This window comes from Epinephelus fuscoguttatus, linkage group LG4, assembly GCF_011397635.1.
Source record: "Epinephelus fuscoguttatus linkage group LG4, E.fuscoguttatus.final_Chr_v1".
NCBI classification, from domain to species: Eukaryota; Metazoa; Chordata; class Actinopteri; order Perciformes; family Serranidae; genus Epinephelus; species Epinephelus fuscoguttatus.
Window position 1 is genome coordinate 33,629,097 of NC_064755.1, and position 18,647 is coordinate 33,647,743.

General features: G+C 39.8%; 2 protein-coding genes across 4 annotated transcripts; both read left to right on the forward strand.

The window, feature by feature from the left end:
- The first annotated feature begins 549 nt into the window (after positions 1 to 549).
- On the forward strand, positions 550 to 10,425 carry pdia3 (protein disulfide isomerase family A, member 3). The gene is made up of 13 exons (XM_049574582.1): positions 550 to 858; positions 2,016 to 2,094; positions 2,192 to 2,309; positions 2,478 to 2,585; positions 2,689 to 2,818; positions 2,984 to 3,100; positions 5,030 to 5,155; positions 5,437 to 5,619; positions 6,688 to 6,796; positions 6,978 to 7,106; positions 7,375 to 7,454; positions 9,440 to 9,497; positions 9,584 to 10,425. The coding sequence occupies exons 1-13, from the start codon at positions 725 to 727 to the stop codon at positions 9,707 to 9,709; spliced, it is 1,497 nt and encodes a 498-aa protein (XP_049430539.1). The 5' UTR covers positions 550 to 724; the 3' UTR covers positions 9,710 to 10,425.
- A 901-nt stretch (positions 10,426 to 11,326) lies between these two features.
- isg20 (interferon stimulated exonuclease gene) lies at positions 11,327 to 16,100 on the forward strand. Of its 3 annotated transcripts, none has more exons than XM_049573335.1 (4): positions 11,327 to 11,442; positions 12,560 to 13,241; positions 14,385 to 14,585; positions 15,093 to 16,099. In XM_049573335.1, the coding sequence occupies exons 2-4, from the start codon at positions 12,591 to 12,593 to the stop codon at positions 15,291 to 15,293; spliced, it is 1,053 nt and encodes a 350-aa protein (XP_049429292.1). In that variant the 5' UTR covers positions 11,327 to 11,442; positions 12,560 to 12,590; the 3' UTR covers positions 15,294 to 16,099. The 3 variants fall into 3 exon arrangements, with proteins under 3 accessions (XP_049429292.1, XP_049429293.1, XP_049429294.1); XM_049573336.1 differs by having other exon boundaries at positions 11,408 to 11,451; positions 15,093 to 16,100; XM_049573337.1 differs by lacking the exon at positions 11,327 to 11,442 and adding an exon at positions 11,503 to 11,538 and having other exon boundaries at positions 15,093 to 16,100.
- The last annotated feature ends 2,547 nt before the right edge of the window (positions 16,101 to 18,647 follow it).

Consider the following 18,647-nt stretch of genomic DNA (forward strand, 5'->3'; position numbering starts at 1 on the left):
GAATTACAGCCAGGGGATTAAAACAGAAGTTCAATAAGCAGTGGGCCCCATTCCTTAGACTTGTTAAGGGGTTTCTTAAGTGTTCTTAATTGACTCACACTGGCTCCTTCTCATTCACTGGATTGATTATCCTACGTGTAAGCTCATGTGATTATACCCCACTTTATTTGTGTCCTGTGTGATGCACGAAATTACTAAAATGGCTTTTCATATTTTTATGGTGTGTATTTTGTGTTCTTTAATGTGTTATACTTTTCTTGTTTTGTTCAGTTTTTTGGCTAAGGACTGGTTTCTCTATTTTAAATTTATATTTTGTCAGTTTAACTTAAAAAAGAGTAAATATAGCCTACTATCGATAAATATGCGGTGATACAGCTATCATGTAGGATACTGTGATAGAGGAGTTTTGATTTTGTTGAGATGTGATTGGTTTTAAACTGACGACATCCCGTTTCCCCGCTTCTCATTGGCTGATCGAGGCTGAGTGACAGCTCGGATGAACCAATGGGAGGCTGCCACACTGTGGTTAGGAGAGGTCCCGCTGTTTGCCTGCACATCTTCACCGCCTCTATCCCTTTCTCTTTCTCTATCGACTAGTCTGCATTTGGCCTGTCCGAGGAGCTCGCAGCTTTGGCATCCACGTCGCTGAAGAGCTTCAGAGGGGGCGAACTTTTCTTTCTCAAAACAAAAAGTGAAATAGACTTTAAAGTCAGCGCGGTGTGCGATGTTGAGGCTAATTTTTTTGACCGCTCTCACCGGCTTCACCTGGGCCAGTGATGTGCTCGAATTCACGGACGATGATTTCGAAAGCAAGATTGGAGACCATGGGCTCGCCCTGGTGGAATTTTTTGCCCCTTGGTGAGTCTTTTCTCGTTTTCTAAAGCGTATCTGAACGATTCAAACAGGTTTCAAGCGTGAATTTAAGCTAGTCAACGCTAGCTTAATGTCCCGTGGATAACAGTTCGGCTAACTGATGTTCACTTGCAGAACTTAGAACACCGTGAATGCACCTCACTAAAAAGCATTTTATTTGTTGTGTAAACTGCAACCATACATGTTCCCCTTTAACATAACTAGAGTCTGTAACGTCAAATTGTCTTCGGTTTATTGGCTTGTGACCAAACGTTAGCATGTTAGCTAGAAGCGGAAAGGTGTAGCTAACTAGCTATATTCATACGTTTTTATTAAGTGCGCCAGTGAGTCAAACACTTCCTCAGTTTGTCAGAACATTTAACATTAATCTGTAAAGAGTAAAGACATTTAACACTGACTTGTATTTCTAACAGCTCTCAGTTATTTTCAATGGAAACTGCGTGCTAATGAGGCTATGAGGAAGTTAGGGGTGTGTCATTTTACTGTTGTAACGTTCTGATTGGCCAGGGAAGTTTTGGTGTCCACGTCTGATTGGTCCAGGATAACTGTGACGTGTTCGCTTCTGCCAAACTTGAACAAAATAGAAGTTAAACAGAATAATATGTATTAAAACGCTGAAATTAAACACTTTAATGAAGATTTATTTCTATCAAGAGTGGAGACATTATTTTTCAAGCAATATTCTCAAACATGCATTGGTTCCAGTTGATTTAATGTGAATATCTGCTAATTTTCTTGTCATATTTATTATCTAATCTTTTGATTTTTGTACTACTGTACAGACAAAATATGCCAAATCAGGCTTTTGAAAATTTTGATTATAACTTTTGTAGTATATGCTGACATTTTATGGACGAATCGAATGATAAGAGGAGTAATCAGTCAAATTGATAGTTAGTTTCACTCCTAATACTGTTTATACTAACAAATTAAAGTAAAGCATGTTCAGTTTTGTGAATCACTTTTTTCCTCTACGTTTAACAAACTTTTTATGTTTCACAAATCCTGTTGTATTACCTCAGAGGTATCAAATTCCACACTGTGAAATCACGAGATCTCCCTCAGGATCTTTGCCACGCTGAAACTTGAATACAGCTTTAGTGGAACTCTTGCTTTACTGATCCGTGTTCTCTGTCTCCTAGGTGTGGCCACTGTAAACGGCTAGCACCTGAGTACGAGTTAGCTGCCACACGTCTGAAAGGCACCGTCCCTCTGGTCAAGGTATTGCATAATGCAGTCCTCTTGTGGCTTTCTGCACTCTGTACTCTGGTATACCCCGTGTCTCTCCAGAAGGTGAATGATTTTCTTTTCCTCTTAGGTTGACTGCACATCCAACAGCAACATCTGCAGCAAATATGGTGTCAATGGCTACCCAACCCTGAAAATCTTCAGGGATGGAGAGGAAAGTGGTCCCTATGATGGTCCCAGAACTGCAGGTATTTGCCACTGATGTGATTTATTTTGTGTTTAAAAATGTCTCACACTTGAACAAAGTCTCCTTATATCTGCTTATTTCTGTCAGCTCTTGGTCATTATTTATTTTTTGCCTCTACATCTTTTCTTCTGTCTGTGTCGTGCATCTGCTTTCCTCTCGCTCTCTGTAGATGGGATTGTCAGTTTCCTTAAGAAGCAGGCTGGACCGGCTTCTGTGGAGCTCAAGGCAGATGCAGACTTGGCAGCATACACATCAGATCAAGATGCAAGTGTTGTGGGTGAGTTGCTGTTTGAATTTCAGTAACTGTTGGCAAAATTTGTAAACAATGGCACCATGGTTATTGCATCCTGGTCTGAACACAATTCACCTTTCCTTCCCAGGGTTCTTTGCTGATGATAAGAGCACAGCACAGGCAGAGTTCCTGAAGGCAGCCAGCGCCTTGAGGGACAACTACCGCTTTGCCCACACCAACTCCGAGGCTCTCCTCCAGAGCCACGGCATTGACGGAGAGTAAGCAGCTCTTTCTGCCTTGGCCCAGTCATCATACTTGCAATGTGTCCTTGGAAGCAGATATTTGCACAAAAGTTGCATCCTTACACATTTGATATCACCAGTGTAGTTGCTGTTGGTGCAGCGAGATTAGTGACACTTCCTGTGTTTTGTTTTTGTCTACAGGGGAATCGTCCTGTTCCGCCCACCAAGACTCAACAACAAGTTCGAAGACAGCACCGTGAAATACAGCGAGGACAAATACACAAGCAACAAAATCAAGAAGTTCATCCAGGACAACATGTGAGTGTTTATTTGCTTAAGTAGGGACAGTTATCTCAGTCCATCATTGAACACACTCTGTGAAACACACAGTCGTTTTGCATAGTAACAACGCATATTTACATTTGTGGCCCTGTGCCAACAGGACCTGGTGTAGTAGGTGAGGTGTCTGCTCTGCAAACACAGTCAGTGCTTGCTCAACGTTGCGTAAATTTAGGCTGTATCGAACAGTGTTTGGTAATTGTTAGGACAAATACTGGACTTTTTAGTCTGACATCATGATATCAGAGGTTAAATAAAGATAAGGGAGTGACTCTTTTGGAATAGAAAAATAACAACCAGATCCTGTTTGCAGTCTTTGTCAGTCATCATGGCTGAACCATTATCTAAGGAGTGGACTGAAACAATACAGACAAAACAACAGAGAATCAGAGTGAGGCCTTCGTTTGTTTGATGCATTTCGATCACTGAAGCGTAATCATTATCTTGAAACATACACTCCTTTTACACTGCCTGTTCAAATCAGGTGTTTTGAGTGTGACCCACCGCAGGGGGATTGAAAAAGCAGTTAGCAGCTAACTTAAAAGAATAACAGTGCCCGAAAATGTCCACAAATATGGGGAAACGATGAGTTCTGAGAGCTCCTCACCCTCTGAGCAGAGGACGCCATATAACAGTGATGCTAAATGACTGTAATTGTTTATAAAACTTCGTCAAAACGTCTGTTATATGTCACACTAGAGGCCGATGCTGTTGCATTACATGTCACGCCTGTCACGCTTCTTTTGCTTCCACAATACTGGCACACTAGAGCACCATGATGCTGCTGTTGTGTGATTCTGTTAAAGAATGCAAAGGCGACATAAAGAAGGGACTCTGTAGCAGATCTATTAGCACGATCTCTGTGTAAAAAGGGTTTTAGTATAATGAAAAAAATGATCACGATTGAGGACATGTGGACACTTGTGAGGACAACTAGCTAGCCTGTTTATCTTACCCAGTTATGCCTGGTCATTTTAGGTGGCTTATTATCTGTGAGTTTACGCGCGCAGACTGTTAGCCTTTTTTTTTTTAAACATGTTGTTCGCTAACGTGCATAAAAACATGGTTTAATGTAGGAGCATAAGTGTGAAACCACCAGATCGCTATTTCCTTTCTTCGCTTGCATTCGTGATGTGCGTAAGGGCCCCGTCAGACTGCACTGAAAAAGTGATGTGGTGATTATATGTGTTTCCATATTAGTTTTAGTTTATTCCATTTATTTGTCATGGACCATGCACAAAAAACATTGATCTTGCACATGGAATCAGATTTACACTAATACAACTAATGCAGTTAATACAAATAACAGTGCATTTTAGTTTATTTTTGGAGTTGTTGGCATAAAATGAATCTACTTTGCAGTTCTTTCTGTATTTTTGCCCAGTATATGTGATATGTGCCTTTTTGCTTTCACATTTTATTAATTAAATACAGCTATCACCTGTATTTTGCTTTTTATTTGGAACGTTTAGCACACAAATACATGAAAATTTAACAAAAAACGTCTACAGTAGTTATGTGCATGTCTCACTTACATGTGGTTTGCCAGTGCGCCTGTTAACAGTCGACTGACAGAGCTTGCAGATGAGTGGCACTGTATTTTTTTTCCTGCGTCACACAAGATACCTCTGTTAACTGTACTTTTACTTTCACTTTGCAGCAGCTCTGGCTGTTGTCTAAACACTAACTGCATGACATTGAAGTCTGCAGAACAGAAGCCTATTTGGCATATTCAAAATAATCTGGAGACTTTATGAAAGATGTGAACAGTGCAATCACATCTGAACCTTTTGAACAAACTAACAAACCAAACTTGATAATTTGGTTGCTCAATAGCGATGAAAGGAGTACAGGTTGTTTGTTTAAATTCCTTTGTGAACTCATTCTCACTTTCTCTTTTCAACGCAGCTTTGGAATCTGCCCCCACATGACGCAAGACAACCAGGATCAGCTGAGGGGGAAGGACTTGCTGGTGGCATATTATGAAGTTGATTATCACAGAAACCCCAAGGGCTCAAACTACTGGAGGAATAGGTACGTGTCTCTGAACTCACCCCAGGGTTGTTCTTTCCTGAGCACAGAGCAGTGGCCTAAACAAAATTTAAATAAAATAAGTTTTGTTTTCTCTCCATCTTCCACAATTTTTTAACTAACTGAACCCCTGAGAATGTGGAGCTGAACTCATTTGTCCACCTCATAGTTGGATTAAGCTAAAGTTTCACCAACTAAATACAGCCTTGAATTTGAGATGCCACGTAAATCTTCATTTTCAAAAGCGTGAATTTTAAAATGAACCAAACTTTAACATTTTACAGAGTGATGAAGGTGGCCAAGAGTTTCCTGGATCAGGGCAAGAAGCTGAACTTCGCCGTGGCCAACAAGGGCGAGTTCAGGTCCGATGTGTCGGAGTTCGGCCTGGATGACAGGTCATCAGACCTGCCTCTGGTGGCCATCCGCACCAGCAAGGGAGACAAATACGTCATGACCGAGGAGTTCTCGTAAGTCAAGTCGCATGTTACTTTTCTTGTTTCCATGTATAATGATTTAATTATACATATGCACCCTCCCTTTGGATAGACTTTGAAAGAATGTTGAACCAGCTATGTTTCTACAGAAAGTGTCACTGTGTAACTCACTAAATGCACATGTAACACAGTGAGGAGGTGCATGTCTAATGTATCAGACGGGGCTGGGTTAAAATTATCAATTCATTGGGCGTACATTAGCTCTCCTGGTAGAGCAGGTGTCCCATATAACATGCAGTTTGTCCTTGCCACATGGCCTGGGCTCAGTTCCAACCTGCATGTCTTCGCCGATTTTTAACCAGCTTTGTATCAAAACCACATGGGTAGTATGTGTATGTGAACTGTGGTAAACTTCTCTCCGTCTAACAAGTGCCGAGATATCCCTGCACCCCTCCCAACGAAACTCAGCCAAATGACGCAAAACAGGCCATCAGCTGGAGTTCTATTGGCTCTCTCGGGCTGTTGCTCGAGCTACAGGCTTTACTTCTGCATTTTCTTATTGCTCACCACCACAGAGACAGAGTATCGAAGCAGATCAAGACTCAGGGTTTGTTTTTAAAAAAAAAAACAAAAAAAAAAACTGCCAGTGAGCAGGTGAGGTTCAGAGTCAGTAACCACAATAACTGACTCGCAGAGTGTACGTTACTGCTTTTTCTAGAACAGAAACCCCAGAGTTTCCCTCATCTCAGGGTTAACCAAGGCTGAGTTTTCACCGAACCATTCTCCGGAAAACAGCCAAGATCAGAGAGGCTGTGTTGGAGACAGTGGAGTGAAGATTACTGCAGTTATGCAAACTACGCTCGTTACTCCGAGTGCAATAAAACCATTGTGTGAAAAGCCAAGACTTTTCCAGCACACCTGTTCAACATGCATAAACATGTAGAAAAGTGATGTTTTTCATGAGCACAGCAACACGCATTAATGGTTCCCAATCCAAGTGACAGCTTAGCAATGTATTGATTCTGTGTTTGTTCCCCCCCCCCAAACATTTCATTTCCCTACTTATTACTTAAACAACATCTGTTTCTGTTCTCCTAACAGTGCAGATGGAAAAGCTCTGGAGCGTTTCCTGCAGGATTACTTTGACGGCAAGTTGAAGCGTTATCTCAAATCAGAGCCCATCCCAGAGAACAACGACGGACCTGTCAAAGTGAGACGAAATTATGACAGCAATTCTTAATTTTTCCTTAACATGTGCCATGTTGAGATGTTTTGTATTGTCAGTTTATTCTGTGTGTGACCTCTTGATTTTTCTATAAAATTTAATGTAAGAAGTAACTCCTCATTAATCCATTAGGAGTAAATGCTTAACGTCTTTCATTTGTATTCAGGTCGTCGTGGCTGAGAACTTCGACTCCATCGTCAACGATGACAGCAAAGACGCGCTGATTGAGTTCTACGCTCCATGGTGCGGACACTGCAAGAGCCTGGAGCCCAAATACAATGAGCTGGGAGAGAAGGTGAGCTTTTTAATGACCTCAACCAACAAATGACTTGAAGTAAAGTGTCTCCTTTTTTAGTTTTGTTTTTTTAGTTCTGTACTTTTGTATGTAAAAGAATAAAAACAACAGAAACCACTTAATGCGAGTGCTGTTTTACAAGCAGTAATTCAGATGTTAGACTGGTTGCTGTTGGGCTTTTATGGTGCAGACAAAGCTCACTGTTTAGAAGCAGATTTTGTGAATAAGGTTTCAAACAGTTGACAGTTTCTCTCCTCTGCTCTTATAGCTTGCGGGTGATCCCAACATTGTCATTGCCAAGATGGATGCCACAGCAAACGATGTGCCATCTCCATATGAAGTCAGCGGGTGAGTCATGAGTCAGTTAAGTGTCTTAATCAGGCTTCCCTTAAATCAGGGAAAGCCTTGAAGGTTTGGGAGTTGCAGAAACATAATATTGAAAAATTGTAACACCAAGACTCAACAGTGCTGCTCATTATATTCCTTAAAAAGCTGTATGGTACAGATTTACTTTGATACGTCATTCACTCACCAAGATCATTCGATATACTTTATCAGTAAGTCTTGACCCAAAAGAAACCTGTACATGTCATTGTCATTTACTTTTCATTTAGCTCTAGAAAGAAATATATCAGCGTACTGCAGATTGAGTGTGAGATCATTTAGAAATCAGTGATGGCATCACCAGAGAATGCTGAAAAGGTTTTTCAGCTCTAGTGTGCAGCTCAGTGTGTTTACTGGTCACAGTTCTTTAAACGGTACGACACAAGCTGACATCAGCTCATGACAGATTTCTTTATATGGTCATCTGTTCCAGGCACGTCACTGCATGTGTTGACATTATATATACCGCTACATGTAGCTACATGCTAACATCAGGGATTGTTTTTGTGTTTAAATCACTAATGGATACGAAATTTTTGACATTGGTCCAGTATAACGTGAAACCGCGGCACCCCGCAGTCATGAAACAGGCTGCGATGTAACCACTGGGGACATGTTTGCACTGTCACTTGTTGCTTGTTTTTGCCACTGACAGGCTCAGATTGTTTATTGTAAGTGTCTGACCACATTATGGAAAGGATCCCAACAGAGATTAACTTTTTGTTAAAGAGTTAAGTCCTTGTTGTTAAACCAGAAACAGCTCCGAAATCACCATCGCCAAACCCATCAGACTTTAAATCTAAAGTAATTTTATCATCGCAAAACATAACACATTCAAAGTCGTCATAAATAAATAAAGCTCACAAAAGCCATCTTGATTCATCTTTTCAATCTTCAAACCAACACCAACTCTGGTTTGGTTGAAATAACCTCTTAATTCACCCAGTTAGATGTGAAAATATGCTGACTATATACACTGTTTATGCAATGACTTTTTAACAAAAACAAAAATCTGAACAAGCCACTGAGGTGCAAGGTGAACTTGTTCTGAGCTGCAATAAACCAACGTCCAGTGCGTTTTGTCTCTTTGGATCCGGCGCTACAAACTTCAAGCTCTTCAGCATGCCTCCACAACATGGTCAAAAACTGTTTGCCTCCACATTCCACACACTTGAGTCTCATCACCTGGAGCCTGCCTATATGCCCCTTGTATGAATGCTCCACCCTGTGGTCAGTTCGATAACTGCATCCAGTATACATGTAGTCATCAAACAAAACACAGAGTATTTATTGTGGCTCCAACAGTTTATTTAAATGGAGTCTGATGGTTTCACAGAGGCAGTTTCCAGGCTTTTTGGTTTAACTAAAGGATCGTACTTCTTAATAAAAGGTCTGTCTCTGTAGGGATCCTTTCCATAATGGTGTCAGACACTTAAAATAACAATCTGAGCCTGTCAGTGGCAAAAACAAACACTTCTAGAGGACATAAATTGATGGTGCAAACACATCCATAGGCGGTAGTTACATTGCAGCCTGTGTTGCTGCTGCCAGCTGCAGCCCTGTCACTTAGCACTGCTTCTGTTAGTCAGTTAGATACAGAAGCATGGGAATATAGGGTCCAGATCAAAAAATACAGAAGTTGCCCTTTAAAAAAAGAAATCTAAGGGATATCTATCAAGATATTTTGCTTATGTGTTCATGTTTTTTAAAAATTACTACATTGTTATTGGAGTTTTTAAACTCCCAAATATTGGTCCCTGTCTCAGTCGGGTTATAAAGTACATTTTTGGATTCATGGGTGTAGTAATGCTGGTTAAGAAGGCATCATTTTGGTGTCTTGGTCCTTGTGATTACAGATCGTGAATAAATGTGAGCAACAATGACTGCTGATAAAAGTATGACGTTAATGACATAAATTCTTACCGATCTCTTCAACTTTTTGTTTCCAGTTTCCCCACACTGTACTTTGCCCCAGCTGGACGTAAGATGAGCCCAAAGAAATACGAGGTGAGAATCAGCTTCAACTGAATCATTAAAACAAAGTAAAGTCATATTTGTGTCCACCCTGCTAACGCTGCTGTGTCATGTTGCAGGGAGGTCGCGAGGTGAGCGACTTCATCAACTACCTGAAGAGGGAGGCCACCAACCCCTTGGTGATGCAGGAGGAGAGCAAGAAGAAGAAGAAGAAGAAGGACGACGACGACAAGACAGAGCTATAAAAGCTCCAAACAGGAACTCAACATCCCCGCCACAACAGGAAGAGGAAGAGGAGGATTGGGGAAATCCATGCAAAGAAAGAACTAAATTATATTCCACTCTCTTAGTGAACTACCGAATGCTCTGAGGCCAAGTCGAAAAAAGACGCGGCCCTCCCTTTAGATCCTCCGCTGCTCTGGGAAAACTGTGGAAGGTGGTGGCCAGGGTCTGCCCGATGTCTAAAAACAAAAACAAATTTTTAGGGAAGAGGGGACAGCTTTTGAAAATTGAGATTTTTATTTCCCCTGGTCTGTCTACTACACCTCAGGCTGATGCACTTTGGTTTGACACCAGTCTCCAGTCATCTGTCGCTTTGGTTTTTGTTGTTGTCGTCGTCACAGGGGATAATGGTAATGGTGAATTCCTTTTTTTTTTTTTTTGCCTTTTTTTTGTTTTTGTAACACGTCTTTGTTTTTGTACATTTGGAAGGATTGTGAAATAAAAAGGCCCACAAAACCAAAACTAACTGTATGACCTTCATTCATGAACAGGAACAGAAACCCGTCTTGTGATTTCTGGTATCGTATTAAGTCAGTGCATGTAGTGATTCAGAGACATGTTGAGCTGTAACTATCAGTTTTTATAAATTAATCTGTAAATTATTTTATTAATTAATTGTTTGGTCTTAATGTTGGAATGGTAAAAAAAAATAAAAATTCAAATATGTTGTTCTTTTCAAGCAACAGTCCAAAACCTAAGTTTTATATCAGTTTATAATGATATAAAATGGAAAAGCAGAAAATCCTGGCATTTTAGAAGCTCAGGAGATTCATTTTCCTTAAATTAATTCAAACTTACTTTCATTAACAGAAACTAAACTAATCAGTTTGATTTTTTTTATTTATTTTTTTTATTTTTTTTTTACTTCTATATAAATTGGATCGTGGATATAAAAACAATGTTCAACTGAATTTGGGATAAGTCTAAATAATTACACAAACTGGGGGATTAAATTACTCCCATCACTTCAGAATAGAAAACTGAAACAGCTGATTTATACTGCATTAAATGTGTTGTCATTTAGGTACAGTGAGGCATTTTACTACAACATAATAAATTGCAGATTAATTTAGACCAGCACACCTTGCTAAACAGCCGCTTTTTTTTTAGAATTTGGGGCAGAATAAAAGACTGTCAGTACTTTTAAGTCAAACATCTGGGTATTTTAAGAAACCTGTCTAAATTGGCATTGTTGTATGTGACCTAGTAGATCAGCAGAGGTGGCTTTCAGAGATTTTTGAATTAGTAGTGCTCTAACAGGTGATAGGTGCAACTGAGTTTCTGTGAAAGGCACTTTGCTGCACAGCGCAATTACGTAAGTGTGTAAATGAATGCGCCACACTCCAAGGACTTGTTCGTGATTACATTATTTTTATTTTATTCAATTTTATTTTATTTATTTATGCCCTATTATTATTATTATTATTATTATTATTATTATTATTATTATTATTATTATTATTATTATCATTATTATTATTATTATTATGTTAAATGGTGAAATGTTGCTCATGTGGAAATTGGGGTAATAACGCATCCAACCAATAGGTGGCGACTCCGCAGGTATTTGGCAGTTGAACGCTTCCTGTAAAACCACAAACGAAGAAGAGAACGAGCCAATCAGATGTAGAGTACGGGAGAATTGTCCAGACACGTCCAGACTGTACACGTGCTGTCCACGGTGCTACCTCAGAAGGTAATTTAGGTACTTTTTCAATGTCGTATCGTATCTTGTGTTTTATTGTCTACACGTTTATATATTTGCATTATTGTTACGTGATGTTTTTCTTCGGTGAATCATGTTTAGTCTTTTGTTTGACGTGGCTTTCTTTAGCTAGTTAAGCGTCGGTCGGTTGTCCAGAGCTGGACGCCAAACTCCGTAGAAATATCTGTCAATAATAGTTGGTGTTATTTCTGGACAAAGTTTAACACTACAGAAAACACGAGTCCCCGCTTTTTCTTAAGTATTTGGGGTCAGTGTTTAATTCGGCTTAATTAAAACTTACAAAACATGTCTTTGTAAATAACTGTGCGCTGTTTATAACGATCATGTTAGTTGGGCCACAATGATGGCTGCTGTCCATCACGGCCTTTCTCGACGAGACACGTTTTCTGTGAACGAGAATTTGGTGGACTGTACATACAGCTATAACGTTGGCATTACTGTAATTAGATTATGCTGGATTTACCGCTGGATTCTAGCGATGAATTGATACATTTTAGGCAGGCTTGAGTAAAGTATATTCGCCGTCAAGGAAACTAACGCTAAATTGACGGAAATTTGAACGGAGTTTGGTGCTGTTGTCTCAATGACATTACAGCATTTGTCGTCACTTGTCAAACGCGATTTCTCTGAATAATGGCTCTCTGACATTTCACTATTTATAAGAAATAACCTTTAAATGGATCAGTTGACTGTTAAATTCATCGATCAAGTTGGATCATGTCCCACAGTTTGTTGCTACAGTGATGTTCAGTTCAGTTCGTTTATTGGTCTCCTTAGAGAAATTTGACTTGGAGCTAGGAGTCAGCATACACATACATACAATCAACATATAGTTACCAACATAAAATGTAATGTGTTGCACTTTTGACACTTTTTTGTATGTTACCTTCACTCTGTATGTGCACACACACTGAGATGAGAACCAAGGTTATGCAACAGCCCCAGTGACAGAAGGGTACAATGTGACCCTTTATCAGAGCAAATGTATAGATTTTAATCATTTAATTCTGAATACTACTTTTCACCTATTGAATTTCTTTCCTCATGGTGTTTTGTGTTTCTTTTTGTTGTTTTTTTGTTTCCTTAGAAAATGACAACAAGGCCAGTTTCATTTGTTGATGATGGCAGACATGTCGAAAAGGAATAGAGCCACCTCGTGGGGGCTTTTCAGCAATTATAGGTATCTGTGCAAAAAATCCATGATGCTTTGCGCCATGGAGAGCGCAGGAGCCAGGAAGAAATACCAGCAGAAGATGATGATCGCCAACGTGAAGAGGAAAACGATGGACAACCACAACGAACTACTGGAAACAAATAAACTCATCAAAAAAACAAAGTTGAGCAATGCAAACCAGGAAAGTCAAAACACTCTGAACTCTGAAAACACAAGGACTGATGTATCTAAACCTGGACTCTCTGAGGTTAATGCTTCTGATCACTGCAGTTTGGTCACATCCCTCAGAGACAGATGGGAGGTGGACAGTGGTTTCTCCTCTGAGGCGAGTCCTCCAGCAAGTGGTCGGAGCTCACCGTGCCTCAGCTCGTGCCCGACCACAGTGGTGGCGTTGGACTGTGAGATGGTGGGGACGGGGCCCGGCGGATGCTGTAGTGAGTTGGCCCGTTGCAGCATCCTGGATTATCACGGCAACGTATTGTACGATAAATATGTCAGACCGTGTCAGCCCGTCACAGACTACAGGACTCGCTGGAGTGGCATCCAGAGGCATCATTTACACAACGCCATCCCCTTTGCTCAGGCCAGGGAAGAGGTGAGGCCCACACTTTGATTCTCAAAATATCTCCCTTGTGTATTAGTTCACACATGAAGAGGCAGACGCGCACATGGACACAACGAGTGCAATGTCTTAAGCTGAAATGCTTCAGAGGGAAATGCCTTAAATGTAAATTTTGCTACAAAGTTGTATAATTGCCTAGAGTTGGTTCATGTTCTTGCGGCAGCATTTACAAGCGGACCAGATCAAATGCCTTGTGTGAGAAAGCTGCTCTTGATTGGTCAGAATTTCCATGTGGGAAAAATCCAGGAAGTAAACCAAACGTTGAAGAAGAGCACACTTGCAAGATAAATGTGACACTTTCTAATGTCACAATGGAGGGACAACTACGCAGGTTGATTTTAGCGCTGCTCATCGTGGACTATATTGCTGTCATTGTTCATTTTAGTCAAACCATACAGTTTGAAAACGAGGCGCGGCTCCAACTAGAAAACAATGTTTTGATGCATTGGATGTACTGAATGTGCATATTAAGGCAGTACAGGAGGAGGTGCACATTAATAATCCTCAAGGAGTGTAACATGCTCATATTTAACCCAAACAATGTGTCATGTGACAAAGCCCATAGCCCTTCACTAAAGTGTAAGTTCAAAAACTGAAGCTAACATAAAGAAACTTGGTGTAAATATGTTTGTCTGGTTTTCCCAAGCAGGAGCTTCACTTCGCTCCACACTGAGCTTATGGAATTTTGAGTAACCAGTAAAACATGAAGCTGTACTGCAGGTTAAACGAGTCGCAAATTAAATCTAGCCTCACCTGAGGAGGGGGATGAGGAATATTTGAGATACCTTGTGTGTTTGGGCCCCTGGTAGCTCACTGGGTACAGAGTGTATCATTAAGGCTGAGTCCTTACCGCAGCGACCCGGGTTTAGGTCCAGCCCAGGGTCCTTTGCTGCAGGTCCTTCCTTCTATCTCGCCTCATAAATATCTCTCACCATCAAGAAAGCATGACAATGACCAAATATATTTCAAAAAGTACCTTTTGTACTGTGTCTACATTTTAAATCATACATAAAGCTCCATTATGTAGAGGTCAAACTTCAAATGATTTATGATCAGTGATGGTAGGTAAATTTACATTTGTCGTCTTCTGCCCTTTGCGTGGCTTCTCTCCTGTAGATTCTCAGTATACTCGAGGGCAAAGTGGTCATTGGCCACTCCATCTACAATGACTTTGAGGCGTTGGACATGATCCATCCAGGTCACATGGTCAGGGACACATGCACAGCGCGCCACCTCAGCCGGTTGGCTGGTTTCCCCCGCGAGCGCTGCTCCTCCCTCAAAATCTTGGCCAGCAGGCTGCTGAACAGGAGGATACAGGTGAGACACGTCACACTGCTTGTACCGTAAATATGTGATTTTATTCCTCCTAGAAATGACAAAGATGATTATTGACCAGTTAAAATAGCTTATCTCTCATGTTACATAGTTAATGATACAAATGGGGTTCATGAAAACTACTAAAAGGTGTCACAAAAATGTGCATCAAGATTTTTTTTTTCTTACCAATTTGAGCTTTGAATATATATGAATATGTTTATTGCGAGACTTGTAATACAAATGTGTATGTGTATTTGGTGAATCAAACAGCAGGGATCCTGGCCAGAGAAAGCTTTATCCCCATTTCCACCAAACACGTTCAGTACGATACCTTTTGGTGGAAAAGTAACCCTTCAGACATGGTACCTAGATCCTAGATTCACATTGTCAGCTCATGCATTAAGGCACAACAAGTAAATGTTCCACCTTAAAGTACAAAAGTAAGAAAAAAAACTTACAAAAATGTCACCATGATTTTTTTGTCTCTGTCTGTGTGTACCTGTCCAGGTGGGGAGGAGAGGTCACTGCTCGGTGGAGGACGCACTGGCCGCTCTCGACCTGTACAAGCTGGTGGAGGGCGAGTGGGAGCAGGAGCTGCAGAACAAGCTGAGGGACGACGATGCTCCGCTCCAGCCGAGCTTTGCCTCCTCAAACCACTACATGCAGGATGAGTACTGGCCTGATGATGTCACAGCTGACAGCCAATGAGAATAGAGTATTAATGATGTCTGGTAGAAAATACCTCAACAGATTACTTTACATGGTGACGAGCAGTCATCAGAGCAGATTCAGATAAATAATGTGAATAAAAATATCTTGACAGTAAATCAAGGCTGGATAAAAGTCATGTGAGTAAATTAACAATGGCTCGTTTATGGAGAGAAGGTGAAAATATATTTTGCATTGTGTCCTATGAGAAGATGGACTGTTTCATTATGGGGAAAATAACTTTATTGCCTAAATGAAAGCACTAACTTATTACTTTTAAACATGTTAAACATGGTTGGAGTTCCTTACAGCAGAGTTTTTGCTGTGATACCAGATATTTACCTGCGGAGTTGTTGGTTATCGAGTTAGTTGTGACTTGATGTTTAAGGGGTGACAAATGTTGGTGCTCTTACAGTTGGGTGTTACTAAAGGTATGAAGAGTTTGGAGTTCAAACAGTATTTGCTCTTACTTGAAAGGTAAAATTTAACTATTATTAAGACATGAGTCTGATCCAAGGCCACACATGCAGCTATTTTGGATTTTAAACGTCTCTCTGTTCACATGAGAACATGGAGATGTGGCTGCTATGAGCAAGTTGCAGCTTTAAAAATGTTTTTCACTGTTCAAAAGGGGAAAGCATTTTTATAAAGGAGTTGAAACTGTATTTTTGGTGTTTAAAGTGTTGCAGTTACCTCCACGTTTGTGTGGCCTTTAAGGTTTTATATTGTGAACTGTACTTGATTACCTCTCACTGTAAGCTGCTCTTAAAATGTCCTAATAAAGTGACTCCTTGTTCAAATGAAACACTTTGTTTATTTTTAGTGAGTGAATGGGACGTATTAACACTATTGTTCATGTGCTCTGGTTTAAAGACTTAGCTCATACTGGCTAAAGTGAGGATGGGAGCTAACTGTTAAGGTACTCGTCACTTTCTTCCTCGTCCTTTCCGTAAAGAGTTGGGTCAAGGGATTTTGTGACTTGCCAGCTATTTTACTTGCCATAGTTACAATCCCAGAGAGTTTATTCTTAGATGTATAGTAAGGTTGAGCGTACCAAGTGAAAAGTTAAAACGCTCTGAACCATAGTTTTGTGAAATCTGCCGACTAGTACCAAGGCCACTGAGTTTCCTAAGAAGAGAAAGTCGCTGTGAGCATCTCTTGAAAATACACTCAGTGTTTCCAGAGAAGCTCACACAGGAGTTTGTAACCGTACCAAAGTATTTAAAATTTGGCCATCGAGTGAATCTGGCTCCGTCTTCAGATCTAGTTTCAGGCAAATAATTAATTCTTCAGTCTAGGCCAAATTAATTTCTGACTTGCTGATGCGACACCATGTTTGACTTAGTGTGGGCCAGGTAGGCAGCTTCACTCGATGGGTCTGTTTGCTGTAAAAGACCAACAAAGGCCGTGTCATCAGCATATTTAAACAATCTGAAATATTACCATAGATTCATAAGTAAACACAGAGAATAGCACAGGATAAAGAACACATCCTTGTGTCATTTGACATGTTCCCCTGACACTGACTCTCTGTGGATGGCAGGTAAGAAAGTCTCTGATCCAGAGAACTAACCCTGTGTTAATGGGAAGATCAATTAGTCTCTTCAGGAGTATATGTGTCTTCACTGAGTTAAAAGCTGAAGTAAAATCCACAAATAAAACCCTGGCACATCCTTTAGGATGCACAAGATGTTTTGTAACTGTTAAGTACAGTCAGCACAGTGTCGTCTGTGCCTCTGTCACTCTTTGATGAATGTGTGTGCCATTTATGTGTAAATGTAAGAAGTAAAAAACAAAAAACACCTTAACGCTTTTCAGCTCAATTCTTTTTTTTTTTCAAGTGTTTTGTGCTTTATGGAAGCATATTGCGTTCACTTGACAAATAAAAACAAATCTGTTTTTTTTGTTTTTGTTTTTCAGGGTATTTTTTTCTGTTTTTTTTCCCCAAGTATTTTTTTCTGAGTTAAGAGAGCAATAGAACAACAGATGCTTTCATTTCTTTCTTGAGAGCTCGATATAATGGAAGCAGACATAACCCACTTGTTTAGTTTAATCCAGTTTTACTTTGTTTTGGGTTTGAGACACTGGGAGATAAGGGGCCTGCGTAAACTCGACAAACTAATGATAACACCCATCTATATGACTTAAAGACAAGAGTATCTCCCAGTGTCTCAAACCCAAAACAAAGTAAAACTGGATTAAACTAAACAAGTGGGTCATGTTTGCTTCCGTTATATCGAGCTCTCAAGAAAGGAATGAAAGCGTCTGTTGTTCTATTGCTCTCTTAACTCAGAAAGAAATACTCAGAAAAACAGAAAAAAATACCACGAAAAAAAAAAAGAATACCACAACAAACAGAAACAAAATTACCATGAAAAACAGAAAAAATTACTCAGTAAAACAGATTTTTTTTATTTGTCAAGTGAATGCAATACGCTTCCATAGTGCTTCACCATTAAATACTGTATATATTTTACATTCACATTTTATCGACCTAGAACACACGTAGCACTCATTCCAGATAGGGGAGCTACATTAAACATAGTTTATTAAGAAGTGCACAGGGCGCCCCAGTAGCTCACCCATAGAGCCTGCGCACCATATATGAGTCCCAATTATGGGTACACGTTTTTTTTTTTTTTGCTGTTGTTGCATGTCATCACCTCTCTCTTTAAATAATTTCTTTAAAAGTCTGAATAAGTGCACTACAAAGGATTTATTAACACTAGCAAGGCCACTGTTCTTGTTTTAGGTCCACTAGCTGCAAAAAGCAGAGTTAACTGTTAATAAATGCATAATAATGTGTTTCTTATAAATGCCTGTATATGTTTTATAATGTAACATATATTTTTTTGATGCCATAATTTGCACTTAATAGTCTTATTAGAACATAATGTCAATAAAGCCCTTATTACCTATTAACCAAAGCTCATTACAAGGACCTTAGTATAAAGCATTACTGAAATAAATATGGAATAAGTCAATGTTTGAAGCAGCTATATTTTTATAATTAAGTAAAATGTGTTGCTTGTTATGATGAACCCAGAGAGAATTATAACCTGACTCTGCCGTTAGCTCTACAGACAGGATTCTAGAGGTCATGGAAAACTGGGAAAGTCATGGAATTTCATAATTGCATTTTCCAGGCCTGGAAAAGTCTTGGACTTAGTAGTGGAGTCATGACGTTTTGTTGCGTGTATTGAAATTCGTACAACACTATTCATAAAATTCTAACACTTAACAAAAACTACAATAATTGACAGCGATACAGCCTACCTAACACTCAGATTACATTCTAGTTTTTACATGTTTTAATACATTTTAAAGTTAAACAGACACTGTAAAGTGTTTGAT